The following is a 17,905-nucleotide window of genomic DNA, read 5'->3' as shown; positions in this document are numbered from 1 at the left end:
TTTCTTCAGACATGTAGCTGCCCCTTCTGTATGTCTACAGAGCACTTCATATTGTAACATAAAAAATTTACATTATGGGTTGGGGATATAGCTCAGTTGGTAGAGTGTTTGCTTCGCATGCACAAGACCCTTGGTTTTAATCCCCAGCACCACACAAAAAAATTACATTATGATTGTTTATGTGTCTACATGTATCTTTAAGACTGTTAGCCTCTTAGGCATGGGAACTTATCTCAGGGCTTAGTCTAGTGTATAGGACTGAGCAAAAGTCAAAGATTGAATGGCATAGGTACATCTAGTATGGAAAAACTGTAGGGGAGTGAAATAGTTCCAGAGGTTAAGTAGGATCTGAGTAGGGTCTGAAGTAGCTCTTGAGGTTCCATCCTGAACTGATTCCCAGTTTCAATCCTCACCCCACCCCCCCCCCAGGCTGACTTTCCACATCTGCTTGAGACTCAGGACTAAACTGGAATTGAAATGGACTTTTATGGTAGACAGTAAAATATAGAACACATATTTTTCTTCTACCTTTTTGATCCATTATTTCGGTTTGTTCTCCCATGTGAATTTCCTACTCTGGGCAGCATGGGGGTGGGGGGTGATATTCTTAATTTAGAGAGTCATATGGCCAGACTAGAATTCTAATTAAAACCTTTTGGTGTTGTGACCTATAAGGTTTTATGAATTGTAATACAAATATTCAGTTTTCTAATTTAAGCATGAAAAAACACTAAGCCAAATCTTGCCAGAGTTATTTAGGAAAGTCATATTTATATGAATTTAGCTTGCTTTACATTTATATCACCCTTTTTATGGCAATAGCATGTTTTTTCATCAGCCTTCAACATTTAAAAGGTAAGCACTATGCTCTGTAAGCTCTGCAAGAAAGTAAACTTTAATGAAATTTTCTTCTCATTACCAGGGGGAACCTGAACTTTCATATTGAATGTTGTACACAACATAACAAAAGGCAAGGCTGCAGCTGAAAGTCTTTAGAATAAAATAAAGGACTCAATTTCTACTTTATCCTCTGTCTACATTCATGAGATATCTGAGTATGTAACTTATTGATAGAGCATTCTTTAAAAGTACATTAGGGACTAGAGTTGTGGCTCAGTGGTACAGCACTTGCCTGGCATGTGTGAGACCCTGGATTTGATCCCCAGCACTGCATATAAATAAATAAATAAATAAAATAAAAGATCCATTTACAACTAAATTTTTTTTAAAGTGCATGAAAGCTAAAAGCCTAATATGATAGTTTTAGAAATAGTAAAACCAGGTTAAATATGCACATACCAGACTTGAGTACAGGTATTAAATGTATATATAACATATATATTAAACAAACATTTGCACAGATTGTTAGTCATACAGAAACTCCCTGACCTTAGAAAGGTTTTCGTGTGTGTGTGTGTGTTTATGTGGATATTGGGAATGTCAGAATAGGAATAAAATGCTTTAGTTGAGGAGAAGAATGATATTGTTTCATGTCTGCATACCTCTTAAAGGCTTCTAAATCAATGGAGAGTGAGTGCTGAGAGGAGATTGGTATTATGACAGCTTTACTCAAGATCACTTTGGCCCATGCCCTATGCAAAATAGTGTTTTTTACACATTATCTTACATAACCCTCTGAATAAGACTTTTGAGAGATAAGTCAGACAGATCCTTTTCCTTTTAAAGTTGAAGAAAGAGGTTAAATGACTTGCCCAAATGAGTGACTGAACCAGGAGTCAGACCAGGCTACTGACTTTCGAACTTTTGCACACATGAGTGTACAGAGATGACATAATTACTGTGATCTAAATAAGGGTAAGGTGAATCATGGTCATCATAAGGCCATTTGATAAGGTGTTGCTTGTTAGCTTATCCTCACAAAACTTGGCCTTTTTCATATTTGGCTATTTTGAAACAAATGAAGTACTGCATCACTTTATACCAAATAGTATAAAAGACTTATTGAAATTAGTATTTGACACTGCTGACTCTGTTCTTGGATCATCTTCTTCAGTTGCATTATCAGGGAATTTTGGAGAGTTAAGCATCAGTGCTAGGTATGTCTGTCACATAAACAATGCCACACAGCCAAAGTTTGATGACCAGTTCCATTCAGTCTCACTTGCATCATACCTTGAGTGGCATTGTGGCTATTAACCTTAATTGCAAGCTGTTTAGAATCTGCCCCACAAATGCCTACTTCAGGTAGCAGCCAGAATGTGGACAGAATTTATTCACAGTACTTGGGCTCCCACTATCAGGTTTTCTTCTTTCTGGCACTCTCTCTTACCGCCTATCCTCATGCTAAAAGCCATAAGAAGAAACTCAGTGCTGTATGTACTTTTAGAAAGGAACTTTAAAGGTCTCTTTTTATTTTCATATTATATGAAAACTCATTAGCTTTCATATTAAGTTAAACACAAATGACACCAAAAATGTTTTGGCACTATGGTGTCATGAAGTCATAATTCACTGTCCATCTTTCTTTCTTCTGCTTATTTTGCTAATGATATCTTTTTCCACATAAAGTTCTTCTCAATTTTAATGTAGAGCATGGTGCCAGATGTTCCATCTGTTGAAATCTTGATCTTTCAAAATCCAAATGGAATGCAAATGCCTCCAGAATTACTCCTCTCCCTCCTACTGGGTAGATGTGATTTGCTTTCATCTGAATGTCTTTGATATTTTGTTTCCCCCTTTTAACATTTTATTTATTAATATACTGTTTTTCTCCTCACCACCACCAGCCTTGTTTCTTATTAGCTTATAAATTCACTGCGGCCAGGACAAGATTCACTCATGTTTGTACCTGTGCATAAAGTTAGGAACTGAAAAAATAGGTGAGAGTTTTTACATTTGCAAAGAAAGGAAAAATTTTAGGACATCAGCTTTCTATCTCTGTTTTCAGATGTAGAGTGGTGAGACATCCATGATAAAGCTTTGTTTTTTTCTGGAAAACAACTTAATAGAAATAATTCCTTCTCCCAGCTCCTTTCCCCCTTTTCCTTCGCTCTTCCTCCTTACTTTTTCTCACTATTTAATTCTAATGCAATCCTCAGCTTTTTTTGTATGACTACTCATTTTTTTAAATATTTATTTTTTTAGTTGTAGTTGGACACAGTGCCTTTATTTTGTTTATTTTAATGTGGTGCTGAGGATCGAACTCAGGGCCTCGCACGTGCTACTTGAGCGCCCTACTGTTGAGCCAGCCCCTACTCATTGTTTTTAATATTTTTTATTAATTGTTGATGGATATTTATTTATTTATATGCAGTTCTGAGAATTGAACCCAGTGCACCTCACAAATGTGCTCTACCACTGAGCCACAATCCCAGCCCTTAATCTTTAAACTGGAAAAAATGTGAGCTGGGGTATAGCATAGTAATACTGCACTTGCCTACCATGTGTGAGGTCCTTAATTCAATTCCTAGTACCACAAAAATAAATAAAATGGGAAAATGTATTGGTATGAATTACTTTTTGCTTTAAGTTTTACAGTTGAAATTTTCACCTTTGAAAATTTAGTGCCAAAACTCAAGCCAACAGTCTGGTAACATCCCAAAAGCAGGTAGAAAAAGAACCCAAACACTTAATTCTTCCTTAATTGGTAAAATACTATAGTGAAATTTTATAGACTGTATTGTCAGTAATAAAGAACAGCTATAAGCATTTTCTCTCTTTGAGCCATTGTAACAGTATAAAATAGAAATTCTAGAAATAAGGTTAAGTGAATTAAACAAGTTTTCTTAATAATTTCACTTCTTAGATTCTGGTCAGAAGACATTTAAAAGGAGAAGATCTATCATACACTGGGCCTTTTGGCGGGGTTCTAGCACTCATCTGGACAACTTGCCCACATCACCAACATCTCCTATGTCGGGACAGCTCTTTGGAGTGTCTCTCCCAGATGTTTGTGAGAATGACAACCTGCCAAAACCTGTCTTGGTGAGTGTTGTTTGGGCAGGTAAGCTAATGGGAAAGTTTGGGAAGGGAGAACCTTAGGAGGTAAATCTCTCCTCAAATTGGAAAATTATAGATAACCCTCCCTTTTGCTAAGAATCTTCATTTTTACTGAAAAAATTTAAAATATGATTGAGCAATTGAAGAATCATAAGGAAGAGATGATCTAGTTGACTGGCCCAAGAAATAGCAATATTAAACCTGTTCAGATAAATTAGAATTTGCTCTGTAGACAAAGAATCTACATTATCCCCACAAATCCTTTCTTGAACTCCAGAGTATTCTGAAAAGCCTTATTTTTAACATTTTAATAAAAGAAACTTCACAATCTTTCCTTTGTTGAAGTTTTAAAAACTGGTTTACTTATATTTCAAGTGTTTGGACATCAAGATGTATCCCCTGGCATTTAGTTATCTTTTCTATATAGAAAGATTCTAACGAAAAGCACTAAGTTTGCATCTTCTCCAGTTGGTGTATTAAGTAATCACTGATAAATAACATTTATTGAATATCCAGTGTTCTCCTAACATTGTAGTAAATGTGTGGCATTTTATGCTATATTGTGCACTCTAAGTACCAGACACTAGGACAAGTCACTTTATTGTTTATCCTTCACAACAAATTAAGGGAGGAATAATTATTATCATCATCATTCTTACTTTACAAATTAAAAAGGAAAGAAACTTTAGAATCTTACCCAAGATTACACAGTAAATCAGTGGCGTAGCTTTCAAATCTCATAGATTGCTTGTGTCCAAAACTCCCTTTACTTCCTACACTAAAAGTACAGGGTACAGAGATAGAAGCAAAATTAGAGAACACTAAAAACTACTCAGCAATTTTTCAAGAATACATCGTTATTAACTGTAGTTGCCATGTTATACAATAAATCAATTGAACTCATTCTTCCTGTCTAACTAAAATTTTGTGTGCTTGGGGGTCAGTATCTCCCCAACCATGTTCCCAGCCCCACCATGTTCCCAGCCCCTAGTAATCACTGCTTTATGCTCTAAGAAGTTGGTGATTCTGGATCCTTCTAGCTATCCATCTGTCTCTAATCCTTCAGGGCTTTCAAACTGACCTCTGTATGTATGAAGTGCCATTTAGGGTTTTTTCCCTTTGTTTTCCCATAGGACATGCTTTTCTTTCTTAATCAAAAAGGCCCCCTCACAAAAGGCATCTTCAGACAGTCAGCCAATATGAAGTCCTGCAGAGAGCTAAAAGAGAAACTGAATTCTGGAATTGAAGTGCACCTAGACTGTGAATCTATTTTTGTGATAGCGTCTGTCTTAAAGGTAAGAAAAGTTCACCCTTTATGCACCCCATCACATAGGCACAAGACACATGGTTTGTTTCATTATGAACATTATTCCTGTTTGCAAAGAGATATAATAGGTGTGGGATGTAAGTGTTAAAAAAAAATTACAACATTTAAAGCTACCACCAATATGATATATCAGATATGCTTTAATTATTTCCCTCCTGCAATAATCTCATCTTCACTTCTGCCACAAAATGAAAATTTAATTAAAATTTAAAATAGTCAAAATATACACAGTATGTTTACCATGTTTTCTTATCTCACTGCTTTCCTAATGAAGACAATATTTTAAAAAGTAAACTTTAATTAAGCTGTTGAAGATAATTACGGAAGTTTACCATAATAAACAAATATTTGCCTTACAACTAAAACAAAGTTAGAAGGCCACTGAAAATTCTATTTCCATAATCATGTCCACAAATATTCCTTCCCTTCATTCCCTAATTATTTCTACTTTATAAGTGGAGTAGGAATGACTGCAACATCTGGACCTTCTTTTCTCTTTACCACATTGATTCTTACTCTTCACCCATGTTTACTTAAGTCACACCTATAGAGAGTTCTAATATTTTCTTCCCTACACTCCTGGAAATGCCCTATATTTTGGGGAAACCTCAGGTCAAAAAATCAACTTTAAGCAGAGCTTTTGACCCAGCAATGGTTGCCAAACACATGTCTCAGACTCCCATCTCTCAAGGGGTTGGGATATATTTAGGCCAGGGGTAGTAATGGTCCCACCTTGCAAGCCCAGGACCTACAAAATAAAAAAAAAGGAAAACTCATATACTCCAGCTGAGTGGCCAGCTGCTTATATAACCAACTTCATATTAAAAATCAGGCATTTCTTGATAAATGGGCCAAGTCTACCCTTAAACAAACCCTGCTGTCAATTTATGCAATGAAATATCATTTGAGAGGTATTTGAACTAGAGTAATCTAATCTGTTTTGCACAGAGTTTTAATTACTGTCCAAACCTGGAATACAATAAAGATATGCATGGCATGCTGTGTGTGTGTGTGTGTATCATGAATTTTTTTCATTTAATTGGATTTTCACCCATCTCTTAATTTAGAAAGGTAAAGCCTAAGTTAGAAAATTTTTCTTGCCATGTTCTTTGCATCACCACAATTCTTAAAAGTTCCTTGCTGAATTATTAAGTCTATTGCAAAGCATGTTCTAGAAGAGCTAAGTTGTGTTTCAAATTACAGGAATATTAACTGTCCAAAAACATGCAAAACACAAAAACAGTGACACTAATGGTTAAAGAGTCACGTTAAATGGGTTCTGAGTAACTCGTTTTGTTATGTAATTGTTTTACTCCCATCTAATTCAAAATAGTTTCTAGGAAAGAAGATAACTATCAATTTAAAATTTGTTTTGCAAAAGTTTTCTTGTTTTTAAGACTATTTTGAAGTGGTACTTAGGTTTTCCTTTAATTTTTTCAATTCAATTGGTTTTGTTCAAATATAAGCTTAACTCTTCAAACTAAAATTGGACAAAAATTTTTTGAGGCACTATAACTTTGATCTCTCAGATGAAAAGTTCATATTTAATCTATAGAATCTCAGATGAATTAGAAAGTTTTCATTACCTAGGTCCTGGTTTTGAAAGGGAGAATTTCAGTTCAGTGCTTTAAGTTACTAGTTGTAATTCAGAACCAGCTCTCACATTCCTGTCAGCTGTAATGGTGGTTTTATTTCGTAACTTGTTATTCCAGCTGTGGGAGAGTTCATTGAGATGTTACGAGTTATTATCTTTCAAGTGTAGGTTTAAGATTTAATGATGTTTTTCTTCAAGACAGATCATAAGAGTGTTTTCCACTGAGATTTAAAAAGAGCTATTGTCACTACCCCATTTTTAAGAAACAGATTTTTCCTCTCCCAATCTGAATTTTAAAATGGGTACAGCAACTAAAATTAGTTTGGAATTATGAAAACTCAGTAGATTTACCCAAAAAGAGGTAACTTTTGTGATGACATAGCTGAATCACATTTTTACTGGAAGATATAATAAAACAGCTTGACAGAGGAAGACTTTGAATTACTCCTTTTTCTTATTAGCCACTCTATTTTTAAAAATTATGGTAGTAGAGTAACATGACCACAAAGAAGTTCTTAAAGTTATCTGAGCATCTCAATTATAGTTGATTGACTTCCTTGTCCCTCATTAATATTTAACCATGTGACACAGTAAAGAGTTCACTAATGGTCTCTTCTCTGGCTGGGACCGAACTTGATGATGATGTGCACAAAGTAGGTTGAGGATCTGTCCCAGTCCTGGAAGAGCTTCTAGCAAAGGAGGAGATGCCCACATAATTAGCTGACTGTAGAAATAAGCTGCCACAATTCCTGTATTAGTAATAATATTTGAGCTGTAAGTAACAGGTTGTACATTGCTGCCTTCTGTAAGGCACATGGTTAAAATTATTGATTTATTTTCCTAGCAAGTTAAAATTGCCCAATTTCAGGTTTTCATATGTCTCAATATTGAAAACAGGAATTTTCAAGAGGATCATCAACCATGGGTATAGTACTCAGATACTAAATGGAGTTCTCTCTGCCTACAGTTTACCAAGGTGGAGATCAGACTGAAACCTTGGTCTTATTAATGCCATTCCAAAAATCAACACAGAATTAGCCACAACCAACTCTTTAGGTCCAGGACCACATTTAGTTTTCTTTAAACTTTTTGTAAATAAAGGTCAAACAGCAATGCCCATGGTTATATCCTACTTGTGTCATAGTCTGTCTTACTACACCTAGCCCTGCCAAGATGACAGCAGAATAGTTTCCAGGAAAATAATATACTAGGAGTACTGTTCCCAAACATCACCCAGACATCACCTAGAATTCTGTCTCACCTGAAATACGTGAGATACCTTCTGTGAGGTAATACAGGAAGAAAAGTTGTAGAACATTATTACCACCACTGGTATTGTTTTAAGATAACAGACTTTTATTTATTTCTCTTTCCCAAGCACATCAAACATTGTCTCATATATATAAATAATTACATATAGAGTGACTGAATGTTACCAACTTATGAACCTCACAGATATCTTGGTGCCTTTCTTTCCTTGAACTAGCTATTTTAAAAAAGGAAAAATAGAAAAAAGGATTTAGGATAATTTACTGCCAGATCCTGTCACATTGTACTAATTTGCTAAAATGTATACAAAATAGGAGGTTTCAGCACAAATAGATTGTCTTTTATTTTTCCTACCATAATCCCATCTTTAATTATCCCAGTGATTTCTTGTTAGGAAAAAAAAAAAATCAAAGCACGTGATCTGTGAGTACAAGTTAGTAGAGAGTTGGCACAGAGTTCTGTGTACTTAAAAGAATAAGAAGACTTAACTTTTCTAATTTATCCAACACATATTTTCAATGAGAATGATTTAAAATATTTGGTTTTTTGTTTGTTTGTTTAAGGATTTTCTACGAAATATTCCAGGAAGTATTTTTTCATCAGATCTCTATGATCACTGGGTCTGTGTAATGGATCAAGGAAACGATGAAGAGAAAATAAATACAATTCAAAGGTAGTTTTTATAATTTGGTCATTCTCAAAAATAGAAATACTTATTTTTAAGCTTGTTTATTAAAATGACAATTTTTAAAGTCTTATCCATGGGGACCAGTTTTAAAATAGGTTTCCAGTAGAATTCTCTACTGCATTTCTACCCACATGTCCTACATTATATGAAAACAGGAAAGAAGTGTCCACTAACAAAAGCAATATGCCAGTACTGTGAAAATTCTTGAATCCTAATCATTTATTTGTATATTTAGTTTTATCTAGAACAACTTTCAATTACACACTGCTATTGATTAAGATCTTTTAACAGTATAATGTTGTATAGTTATTGAAGACACCAGAAACGAAAGCCATAACAAAATGCTGCATCCATTCTCATTATAGTTTGGTGTGAACCAATAATATATAGTAAGCTTCAAATTTTATACTTTGTCCAAAACATTATGTTCTACAAATTGAAAAATGATGTTTATTTTTTAAAAAAGACAAAATCATAACACTAATGCAAATATAAAATAAACCTATGAAAGATTTTATTTAAATTATTAATGAAGAAATCAGTAAGATGTTACAGCCAGTTCAAAGGAGATTTCAAAGTACCAAAACTTAAAAACAGTTGGATCAGAAATACTGAAATGAATTTACAGAGACATACAAATCTGGCTTTTTCTACCAGGGCAGTGATGAAGATAAGTCAATCTTTTTCTCCACCAGACAGGATTTTATTCTATAAACAAGTACTAGGTAACTGTTGTCAGTTATCTTCAAGTTAAAGAGTTGTAAAATAGCTCAAAGGCCCTTATAAAATCAGGTAACCCAAAATCATATGCTAGATGTTTGATTTACACCCTATCTTCTGATCTATCTCAGAGTCTTTCATAACATCCCTATCACCTTGCTCTTTGTCAGTCCTCTGTGCTGAAGAAAGGCCTTTGTTATTTGTACAGTAGTAAATAGACTACCTTCTTCAAGTTTTCAGGTTCTTATAGAAAAAAAGAGTCATGAATATCAGCATGTATATCATACAGATGCACACTCACACTGGTAGTAAAAATAATTTTCAGTGAATGATCACTTAAAAGTCCTTAAAATAGGAACAATAGAAAATATACCAATATAAGCTTGGCTTATATGTGAGAGTAATACCAATAACAGATGTAGAAGAAAACTGAGCTTGGAAGCAACTAGAACAGGGCCCGGGCTCTCAGAATAGACCTAGAAGTCCTAATGGATTAATTTGGGGTTCTTACCAACAGAAAGCATTCCTGTGTTGCTACTTGAAAATAATGAAGCACATTATCAAAAAGCTTTTTGTGAGAATATTTTGAAATGTTGCAATATTTACCCAAGTTAAAACACATTGTACTAGTTTCAGAGGAAATATTTCAGGCATCATTTTTCTGAGACATTTTTCTACAGTTTTTTATTAAATTATAAAGATAATATATAAACAAAAAAAAATCCGTTGCTTATTTTCTCCCTTTTTTCTGTACTTTCTTTGCATAGTAACACATGACTAAAACTCTGGAAAACCCCTTTTGATTTTCATGGTTTCCCATAAAAAATGAGGGTTGCCTTGTCTTTATTATAGGATTTTTAATAAAACATCTTGCTTAAAAAGTGTATTTCTTTTCTGTCTTTAGACTACTAGACCAGCTTCCAAGAGCCAATGTTGTTCTCCTAAAGTATCTGTTTGGAGTATTACGTAACATTGAGCAACATTCCTCATCCAATCAGATGACTGCATTTAATTTAGCAGTATGTGTAGCTCCAAGCATTCTTTGGCCTCCTACCTCCTCCAGCGCAGAACTAGAAAGTGAATTTACAAAAAAGGTAATTAAAATTTTCATTTTTATGCCTTAAGGGACTGGGGACTGTGTCCCCATTTTGAAAATGTAATTCATGGTACTCTGAAAGACAATTTTTAAAATAGCTTATGTATATAGTTACACTGAAATTTGAGTTATAAGTTTCAGTTACTGACTATGGAGTGTTCTTTCCTATTCTGATATTCTATAGGAAGATGATGTAAGCAGAAAAGTTATAGCGGTTATTTCTCTTTTCCCTTTAAGGAAGCTAACCAGTAGAACTAACTGAAATCACAGGATGATAAGAAAGCAGTTGTTTAAAAAATAAATAAGGACTTTGGAGTAAGACAAGCCAGAGTTCAATTTTCAGACCCACCTCTTACCAAATATACAACATCCTCATCTAAAATAAGGAGGTGGTGATGACATAATAGTTGCTAGAAATCATACCCCTGTAATGCCTAGTTATTAATAAGGGGTTTGGAAATACCGGTTCCCTTTGCCCCCAACATTTCTCCTGCCCCTTGGCCTTAGCTTGTAGGATAAGGAAATACAGAAAGGTTCTACTACGTCTCAGGGGAGGCACAAAGCTCAGTAGTAACTCTTTCCTCTTCCCCAAAGTGCCTCCAGTTAGGGAGTATAATACAAGACAGTACATGGATATAGACTAGATAGGAAAACCATAAGTTTTCTCTCAAGTTCTCTCCTTCATGAACTCTCCTCCTAAACTTATAACAAAACCTGCTCTTTATACAAGAAATACTTTTATAAATCTTTTGATATTTTATGAAGTTTAATAGCAATATATATTTCTCTACTCCTAAATGCCCTATAGAGAATACTTGAAATTACCCTCATTTTGAAGAAGGAGCTACTGGTATTAAGGGTTATCATTAAACCAAGACCAAAACTAATAATTTTAACTAGTGCACTAAAATTAGTTTCTGTGCCCATACTACTCTTGAAAGTATTATAGATTTTTAGGAGAAACTTTTTAAAATATACAAGTAGTATGCTTTTATATACTTTTAAAAAAGGAATTTCTCAGAATTTTTGCATTTTCTTATTTTAAAAAAATCAGGATTTGTATATGAACATTTATAAACATATGACATGAAAAGTGGCACTTTAATTTTGTCCTTTTTTGTTTAGGTTTCCCTGCTTATACAATTTCTGATTGAAAATTGCTGTAGGATATTTGGAGAAGAAATCACTTCCCTCCTGGGAGAAGTTTCAGTGAGATGTGACACTAGAGAGAATGTCCCAGGTATTGTGAGGAAGTGGATTGGTTTATGTAAGAACTAGACAGATGTCTGTGAAGATGCTAGGACAGTGGTTGTCCTGATGCTCTGAGAATGAAGGGAGCCTCTGACCTAGATCAGTAAGGCCCTGAGCTCTCTTTCCTTCTTTAGAAGGCCTGCTAGAAGGTCAGGGTATGTTAACAGCATGATGGGGTTAAGAAGTTCAGGAAGTGAGTTGCGTGCTGTGCCATGATGGTTGAAGCCTTTATTTTAAATAAAACTTTGAGGAAACCTAACACATTCTTATACATACACATATATCTATGTGTGTGTGTGTGTGTGTGTGTGTACACACACATACAGATTTTATATATGTGTGTGTATAATTTATATGTGTGTGTGTGTGTGTGTATTTTATATATATGTATAAACTTCAGTGATTGAAACTGGAATGGAAGGCCCAGAGCCAGGCCTGAGATTTTTCTTCCTTCTAGTAGACCCTGAGATGCTATTCTTTGTTCTATGAAACTATTTGAAAACAACTAGATCATTGGGGGAATCTTAATTCAAAGGTATATAATCTCTAAAGTATGAATTCTTATATATCTTTGGCCAGTTATTCTGTGCCTCCACACATCTACATTTTATAGATGAAGATACTGATAACAATATCTAAATGTGGATAATAATGTCTGTGGTTGTTGTAAAGATTAAATAAGGTAATGAACTTAACTTTAAGGAACTTTGAAAAAGAGAAATTGGTAGGGTTAATTAATGATGTCCTCAAGACTAGAGTTAATTAGGTATAATCACCAGCAATCTATGTTAGAAGATAGTCTTATTCAAATCTAAGTATACCTGCTATTAATTCCTTCCTATTTTTCAACATTTTTGGTTTTAGTTTGTTGAAATTCCATTTCATTAGTAACAGATAAAAACCTGTTTGGTATAGTAGATTTATTTCTTCTGCACTAGCAGTTAGGAAGACTACAAAACATCCTTTTTCCTTCTTGAGAGTAGGAATTTGAACACTACATGTAAAGAACATTAATCTAAGCATAGTTTGATGGCAGCATGGGCTATATTTTGGTAAGTAAATTTGTTGATTATAGTTTGCTTTTTTTGACAGATATCTCTTGCTTCCAACTGAATGACTCCTCCTATGACAGCTTGGAAAATGAATTAAATGAGGATGTTGATGCTCCATGCAGTGATTTGGTACAGAAACTTGGTCAGGGTAGCAGAAGTATGGATTCTGTCTTAACCCTAAGTGACTATGACTTTGATCAGCCTGAGGTGGAAGGTCTTTTAACCTTGAGTGATTTTGACTTAGACCATTCTAAAGATGAAGACATTCAAATGAAGCAGCCTCTTGAAACAAAGCCGGTGAACATTTCAGGAATGTATAGAAAGGCTGCACTGGGGGAGCATGCCAGGGCCCCATCTGGCACTTGTTTACCCAGTTACCTGTCCACAACTACAACAGATGCTCCAAAAATCCTGCGGCGACACCGGCGCTGTTCAGAACCAAGCATTGACTACCTAGACTCAAAGCTTTCCTATCTCAGGGAGTTTTACCAGAAAAAGCTACGCAAGTCCAGCTGTGATGTAATCCTCTCTCAAAAAGATGAGGACTGTCTGAAGCAGAATCAGTCTCTCCAGGAAGAGAGTAGAACATGTTCAGTAACAGGCACTGATGTCAATGAGAAGAATGCCACAAATCAGAACATTAAGAAGAAAAGCTTCTCTGGTAATGAAGGAAATCATGTGAAACTTTTCACTAAGTCTAAGCCCATGGCCATTTCTGTGGCATCTTATAGTCATATACCCTCCCGGGATCATTCCAGGAACCAAACCTTTGATCCAGATTCATCTAGATACTCCCCACCACACACAGCAGATGCCCTCAAGAGTTCAAGGACACATCGGCGCTGCTCAGAGCCCAACATAGATGACCAGAACTGCAAACTGACCTATCTCCGAGGGATTTATTCAAAGAAACAACATAAAACCAGCTGTGAAGCTGGTCTCTTGCATGGAGAGGAGGATTATCTCAAACGGCATAAGTCTTTGCAAATGGAGGGGCAAAAGCTTATCAATCAGAGTTTAGTCATGGGGATTGAGGTGGGCAAGAGCAGTTCCACAAACCAAAGCACTGAGAAGGTTTTACCCCCTAGACTAAACCTTGGCCCCCGAGCCAGCTATTCCAGCTTATCTTCACCAGGCACTTCCCCATCTGGCTCTTCAGTAAGCTCCCAGGACAGTGCTTTTTCTCAGATTTCTGAACAGTCTGTGTTCACGCCCACTGAAACTTCCTCTCCAATAGATTGCACTTTTCAGGCTCAAAGAAAGCAAGAAGAGCTTTCTTCTGACTTTAGTAGTTCTAGCTTCATTTCTGGAATGCCTGGTCCCTCAACAGGGCAGGCCAGCAATCAACCAGCTTATACAAAAAAGGACAGTACTGTAGAGTGGCATTCACAAATGCATTCTGTAACTCTTCATCCCAGCACATGGTTGAGAAATGGTGTGGCCAGTTTGAAAAACTGGTCTCTCAAAAAGAAAGTAAAGGCAGCCAGACCAGAGGAAAAGAAAATCTGTCCCCTAAAAGTACCCTTGGAGTTACCTCCTCATGCTTCTCATGCCAGCTCACTGCAAGAAAGACAGAAAGACATACCCTTCCAGGTAGCTGAAGGATTTGGAGCTATGCAGACAGCCCAGTGGTATAGTTCTTATCCCTGTCAGGATTCAGAGAAACACTGTGGCTCTCCATTCAGCCTAGTGGAAAGCAAACTCAAGCTTTGTACAAAGTCCCACGAGAGAGGAGAGAGGGGAGGGCACTCTTCTGCTGGTTCCCTGGCTTGGGGAAGGGCCTCAACCAGCTCTGTAACTGTGGAAGATGTGGATAGCCCAGATGCAGGGCCTGTAGTGGTGTGTGATGATGGGGACAGACATTTAACCAAAGACATTTAACCACAGTAAGAGTCTGATGTCTGCAAGAACAGAAACTTAGCTAATAATAACATAAAGACAGTAATTATTATGACCTCTTTTTATAAAATATCTGAGATAGGTAACATAAGGATAATCATTGCTAATACTTAGGACAACAAAACACTTCTTTCTATTGAGACAACTTGTCAAAAACTGTATACTAAAATTTTCAGCATCTAATGTTTTGGAGGTTTTTCCTTTTTAAAACGTGGGATTGATCCTGTTATGAGATTTTAAGAGATGCATGCACAGGGCTAGAGAAAGTGCCCTCTGTAGAAGCCTACCTGTGTCAACAAGTGTGAGATCAGTGTTCTGAGAAGACCAACATATCATAAATTGAAGAATCAGAGACGGAGAGAGAAGGGAATGGTATAAAGAAACCATCCACTTTCTGTGGGATGTTTTTAAATAAGTAGGCAAGAAAAAAGACCACTAATCAAAGCATTAAGAAGAAAAGCATGTATGGTAATGGAGGAAATCATGTAAAACCTTTCCCTAAATCAAAACCTGTTTGTTCTAAGAAACTTCTTATAGGTGAATAGTTAGAATGAAGGAAGATGCACATCTCTTTTTAGTGATATGCCTCCAAATTGGTTGGGGAGGCCTGATAATTTATTTCCAGATGAGGGGATGTAACCGTTATAACCTTTAAAGAAAGATAAGAAAGGTCTATGGATATAATATGAAATAGAGATCTATGTAAACCAGAGTCAAGAGACAAGAACATGGTGGGGGAAAGGGTGTAATTAAAATGATTAGTGCAAACAGGGTCATGTCCCTTAGGGGTAGCACCTGTAGGTCCAAAGAGCTTATGACACTGGCCATCTCAGTCACAGATGTGTGAAGTAGATTTCACCTTATAACCAACCACTCCCATATTAATACTATATGTCCATATGCATCTTTTATTGTATAATTAATATATTAAGTCAGCAGGGACTCCCCTTACCCTTAGGCATACTACTGGCAGAATTGCAAGATGTGAATGAAGCTTTTAGAGTGTCTTTCTGGAATAACTTACTTCTGTACTTACCAAAAATAATAGTTGTAGCCTTTTTTCTTTCATATTGACAAATAGAAAAATTACCCACCTAATTTGAAGCATAGAAGAAAATAGTTGCTAAGGTTCTTTAATGACTATTCCCACTCTGCTCCCTTAGATACTTAATGTGAATAGTCTGTTAATATTGCTGTAAAGTATTATATGATTTGAAGCAGGTTACATGTCATTTTATTATACTTCATCAATCTGTAATATATTAGACTGATGCTTTAAAATGCTTTGAGTTTGTATAATATATCTTGACAAATTTTATTACCACATGTTATGTAATAAATGTGTATTTTTGTACTTGCAGAAACTGCTGCTAACTTTTAAAGTTGTTTGATTTTCAAGGCACTGATAATGGATATGTATGACTTCCATGCTGTCTGTTAAATAAAATGCCATTCTACAGAGTTCACAGTCCCATCAGAGAAATATTGACATTGGGGAGTTGTTTTAGTCTATGAACTTTATCTCTGCCTCACAGCGAAATTTCTTGGGATATAGTTAATGCTGATTTGGATCTTTGAGCGTTTAGAGTAGGGTTTTTTCTCTTTTATATTTTTAAAATCATTTACCAAATGAGTCATGTTTTAGATGCAGAATCTGCATTTTTATCAGGAGTTATTGCACCCCAGGAATGACATATCCTATCAGGTGCTCTAACTTGGTAGTCAGGACTACAATTCCACTTTCAGAAGTGTGAATAGTTATGTTTGGGCAATATGTACATACACTGATACTAATTTATACCTAAATTTTATAGAAATAAGATAATTTTGCCTTTAAAAAGACTCAACTCATAGTTTTCAGTAGTTTTAGAAGTTATCTATCAAAGAATCATCAGTTCAATTTAATTGACTGTGTGAGACCTTCTAATGGTCTAAGAGTGAATCATTTCAACCAGAGTACCCAGTTGACTTTAGACACACCATGACATTAGTGCTCTTCAGGTTAATGTGTTAAATATGACCGGTTTTTCATGAGTGCTATATGTTTTCCTTCTTAAAACTCATTCAAGTCTCATTTGTACAAATTTAATTCATTTAAAGGGGAATCAAAAAAAGTATATTACCTTAGTTCAGAAAATTATGTGCTCTAACTTGGTAGCAAGGACCACAATTCCACTTTGAGAAGTGTAAATATTTATGTTTGGGCAATATGTACATACACTGATACTAATTTATACCTAAATTTTAAAGAAATAAGAATTTTGCCTTTAAAAAGACTTAAACTCATTGTTTTCAGATTTAGAAGTTATCTTTTTTGTGTTTTTATACTTTGTGTGACATAACATTGAATCAAAAGGATGTAATATATCCTTCACCCAATGACTTATTTTTTCTGTCGAAAAACTTTTAAAAACATATCTTCATCAATTCTGCTGGAAGTATTTAACTTCTATTTTCCTACCAGGTTGTATTTTGAAAACGGCCTATTTTAATGCAAAGAAAAATTCATTACCAAGATACTGTTAGTAAACAAGTTCTATTCCCTGAATAATAAAGTTGTGTAAAATGTTCACTTCCTTTAGTATCTATTCTAGTTATGAAGATTTCCTGCTGAAATGAAGAGTGCTCATGAGTTCCATGTTGCCTGCCCTTAGTTAATCCTGTTTGGCTTCTGAGTCACCGTTACACATTGCATTCAGTTGCTTTCTAATTTTTCCTATATATGTTTTTAGTTGTTTTTAAATGTTTTTAGTTTTTTAGATGGACACAATACTTTTATTTTATTTATTTTTATGTGGCACTGAGGATTGAACCCAGTGCCTCACACATGCTAGGCAAGTGCTCTACCACTGAGCCACAACTCCAGCCCAACGTTTTTTAATACAATGAACTCCTTGAGCTTCAGTTTTGCATAATGTCAGAGGTTATGGCAGAATTGGTAGAAGGCTTGGAGGTGTAATTTGGAAAGTTTATCTTTAAAATCCCCGTGTGTGTGTGTGTGTGTGTGTGTGTGTATACACACATACATATATATGTGTTTCAATAGTAT

The 17,905-nt window shown here is 35.3% G+C and overlaps 1 protein-coding gene across 3 annotated transcripts in view; it reads left to right on the top strand.

Moving 5' to 3' along the window:
- Positions 1-17,428, top strand: part of Arhgap20 (Rho GTPase activating protein 20) — a 122,983-nt gene extending 105,555 nt beyond the window's left edge. For all 3 annotated transcript variants that reach the window (XM_026392507.2, XM_026392505.2, XM_026392506.2), the window contains exons 10-15: positions 3,767-3,945; positions 5,094-5,255; positions 8,714-8,823; positions 10,463-10,652; positions 11,780-11,894; positions 12,998-17,428. In XM_026392507.2, the coding sequence (XP_026248292.1) occupies positions 3,767-3,945; positions 5,094-5,255; positions 8,714-8,823; positions 10,463-10,652; positions 11,780-11,894; positions 12,998-14,838 (2,597 nt within the window). In that variant the 3' untranslated portion in view covers positions 14,839-17,428. The remainder of the gene's footprint in view (positions 1-3,766; positions 3,946-5,093; positions 5,256-8,713; positions 8,824-10,462; positions 10,653-11,779; positions 11,895-12,997) is intronic.
- Positions 17,429-17,905: the final 477 nt, after the last annotated feature.

This window comes from Urocitellus parryii, chromosome 4 (genome assembly GCF_045843805.1).
Source record: "Urocitellus parryii isolate mUroPar1 chromosome 4, mUroPar1.hap1, whole genome shotgun sequence".
NCBI classification, from domain to species: Eukaryota; Metazoa; Chordata; class Mammalia; order Rodentia; family Sciuridae; genus Urocitellus; species Urocitellus parryii.
This window is presented reverse-complemented; position numbering and strand designations above follow the sequence as displayed.